Source organism: Panthera uncia, chromosome X (genome assembly GCF_023721935.1).
Source record: "Panthera uncia isolate 11264 chromosome X, Puncia_PCG_1.0, whole genome shotgun sequence".
NCBI classification, from domain to species: Eukaryota; Metazoa; Chordata; class Mammalia; order Carnivora; family Felidae; genus Panthera; species Panthera uncia.
This window is the reverse complement of record NC_064817.1, coordinates 1,257,351-1,260,375: the sequence shown is the minus strand read 5'-3', so window position 1 is coordinate 1,260,375 and position 3,025 is coordinate 1,257,351. Positions and strand designations below refer to the sequence as shown.

Below are 3,025 nucleotides of genomic sequence, written 5' to 3'. Positions count from 1 at the left end.
GGGTCTGAGATCCAGGAGGGGTGGAGGCTGGGGGTCTGAGATCCAGGCAGGGAAGAGGCTGGTTCCTCCTGAGGCCTCCCTGCTTGGCATGTAGACACCGTGTTCTCCCTGTGTCCTCACGTGGCCGTCTCTCCGTGCGTGTCCGTGTCCTGATCTCTTCTTCGAAGGACACGGGTGTTATGTTCCCAGGACCCACCCTAAGAACCTCATCTGGACCCATTTACCTCCCCAAAGTCCCCATATGTAACTAGAGTCCCATCGGGAGGTCCTGAAGGTTAGGGATTCAACGCACAAATGGGGGGACGGGGTGGGGGCACATCCCTCCGTGGCCCCCTCCTGGGTGCTTGGAAGCCAGTGTGGGGACCCCCTTGCTGGGGTCAGATGAGAGAATCAGAGAGCGAACCCGGAGGTTCTGGAAGGGGCAGGTGTAAACACCAGGAGCTCAGGGGGACGCCCAGAAGGAGTGTCCTCAGGGAGCAGGTGTGTGCAGGGGAGAATCTGAGGTTCTCCTACATCCGTGTGTCAGAGACCCCACCACCGAGCTCAGGGGGGCCCGTATTCGTCCTAAAGGATCCAGAACTCATTCTCGCTGCATCGGGGCCCCCTGATAAATCGCCCAGCAGCCACACGTCACAGCAGGTGGCCCCTGGCAGAAAACCCCACAGCGTTCCATCTGGAGGCCCTTTCTCAACATGGCTCATCTGTGACCATCTGCCTTTTGGAACAGAACGTTCCGGAACGCCCCACACCCAAGGGACTTTTCAGGGCCGCTGTCATCGATGCATCTTCCTTCTCAAGGGACACATCCAGGAGCCCCGGGGCGAGCCAGGGGCCAAGCGAGGGACTTCGGGGGGCCGGTTGCCCTAATCACCTTCTCACCAACCTCCCCCGCCCTCTCGGTTTCGTGTGTGCGCTGAGTTTAAGCAAAGCGTGAAAACAGCTCCCAGATGGCATCGGCAGCTGGCGCCCTGAGTCACAGAGGGTCCCCTCCCACGCTGGGCCTCGCCCCTCACTTCCCCGGGGACTGAGTCACCCCGTTCCGCTGATTCATCATATACATTTAACCCCCCATTTCCCCCACACCGGGAGCAAGAAACACTTCCTGTGAGGGACTCCCGTGGATTCCTTGTGGAACAAGACTTTAAAAGTAATTTCCGGGTCGCCTGGGTGGCTCAGTCGGTTCAGCGTCCAACTTCGGCTCAGGTCATGACCTCACCGTTTGTGGGTTCAAGCCCCGTGTCGGGCTCCGTGCTGACCGCTCAGAGCCCTGGACCTGCTTCGGATTCTGTGTCTTCCTCTCTCTCTGCCCTTCCCCCGCTCACGCTCTGTCTCTATCTCTCAAAACTAAATAAAAACATTTTTAAAAATTAAAAAAAAGTTGGGGCGCCTGGGTGGCGCAGTCGGTTAAGCGTCCGACTTCAGCCAGGTCACGATCTCACGGTCCGTGAGTTCGAGCCCCGCGTCAGGCTCTGGGCTGATGGCTCAGAGCCTGGAGCCTGTTTCCGATTCTGTGTCTCCCTCTCTCTCTGTCCCTCCCCCGTTCATGCTCTGTCTCTCTCTGTCCCAAAAATAAATAAACGTTGAAAAAAAAAAAATTTTTAAAATAAAAAAAAATTTAAAAAAAGTGACTTCCAGGAAGAGGAAAGGCTCAGGCACTTGGAGATGTTAATGCCGGACAGCAAGTTTTAAAAGGTGAGGGTGCATGGTGACAAAAGCACCGTTAACCGCGGCCGTGGATGCTACTGTGGATTTTCAATTAGGTATCGGCTTCCTTGGACCCTGGTCCTGACGCTGGGCGGCCCCTCCTCGAGGAGATGAATTTTCACGCATGGCAGCGCCAGAACGGGATTCTGGGACCGCTTCTGGAAGCCTTTGACTTAGCCCTGCTTCACGCGGCCCTAACCCGGTCTGGTTTTACGTTTTCAGCGCTTTTGAATTGCTAAGGACTTTACTGACTTTGTCCGTCAATGTTTCCTTTCAGTTAACTTTTTTTTTGTTTTTGTTTTGTTTTGTTTTAATTTTTTTTAACTTTTTTTTTTTTTTTTTTAAAGAAATCCATGGGAACAGTGTCTGCCAAGCCTTTGAACCCAAGCACACACTGAGGATAAATGATGTACAGTACACAGCACACCCCAGGTGGGCTTTTTTACGGGACAGAATTGGGAACCGTGGAAACAAGCGAAAAAGGAAACGTCCTCAGCCTCATTAAAGATGCATTTCAATAACGTTCACTATCCGCCAAGCAGACCCTACTTTGCAGTGGTCAGAGCAACGGGAAATAAAATGCGTGCTGGGGGTTCACCCTGCCAGCTCCCCCTGCTTACGGGTGAGACTCAGTTTCCTGCAGGGAGAGCCATTCCCTACTTCAAAGGCGGCTGGAGGAAAACCCGCAGGGGAGACACGGCAGGCTTCATCCAAGCAGGGTGGAGAGGAGTCTGAAGAGGGACAAGACTTACCTCCGCTGTTGTCGGGCATGCCTGGCTGTGGGTGATACGGGGGCTTCGGTCTGGGGTAGATATCTGCGGGGAAAATGACAGTGCCCTCTTAGCAGAGAAAAGTAGCCTTCTGTTCGCAGCAGGTTATAGAACACCGTCAACACCGCGACAGACGCCTCGATATTGCACTCACATCTACTGCCCGCGGTGTCACAGATGATCATGGACCACAGAACGTCCCTGAGCCTCTGGGTGTAAAAATGTCAAAACTAGAACTTCAAGAAAAACCCCACGTGGGTGTGCACTCACACACACACACACACAGACACACACACACTCTAACCACTCATCCACCCACCCATCCATCCGTCCATCTGTCCACCTGTCCACCCGTCCATCCACCTATCCAACCATCCATCCACCCATCCACCCACCCACCCTCCATCCACTCGTCCATCTACCCATCCATGCACCCGTCAATCCACCTATCCATCTATCCATCCATCCATCATTCTCTCATCTGCCCATCGATCCATCCATCCACCCACCTGTCCATCCATCCACCCGTCCACCCATCCACCCACCCACCC

At 54.3% G+C, this 3,025-nt stretch overlaps 1 protein-coding gene across 3 annotated transcripts in view; it reads right to left on the bottom strand.

The window, feature by feature from the left end:
* The window catches only part of XG (Xg glycoprotein (Xg blood group)), a 31,917-nt gene that overhangs the window by 13,144 nt on the left and 15,748 nt on the right, over positions 1 to 3,025 (bottom strand). For all 3 annotated transcript variants that reach the window (XM_049643345.1, XM_049643347.1, XM_049643346.1), the window contains exon 4: positions 2,457 to 2,519. In XM_049643345.1, the coding sequence (XP_049499302.1) occupies positions 2,457 to 2,519 (63 nt within the window). The remainder of the gene's footprint in view (positions 1 to 2,456; positions 2,520 to 3,025) is intronic.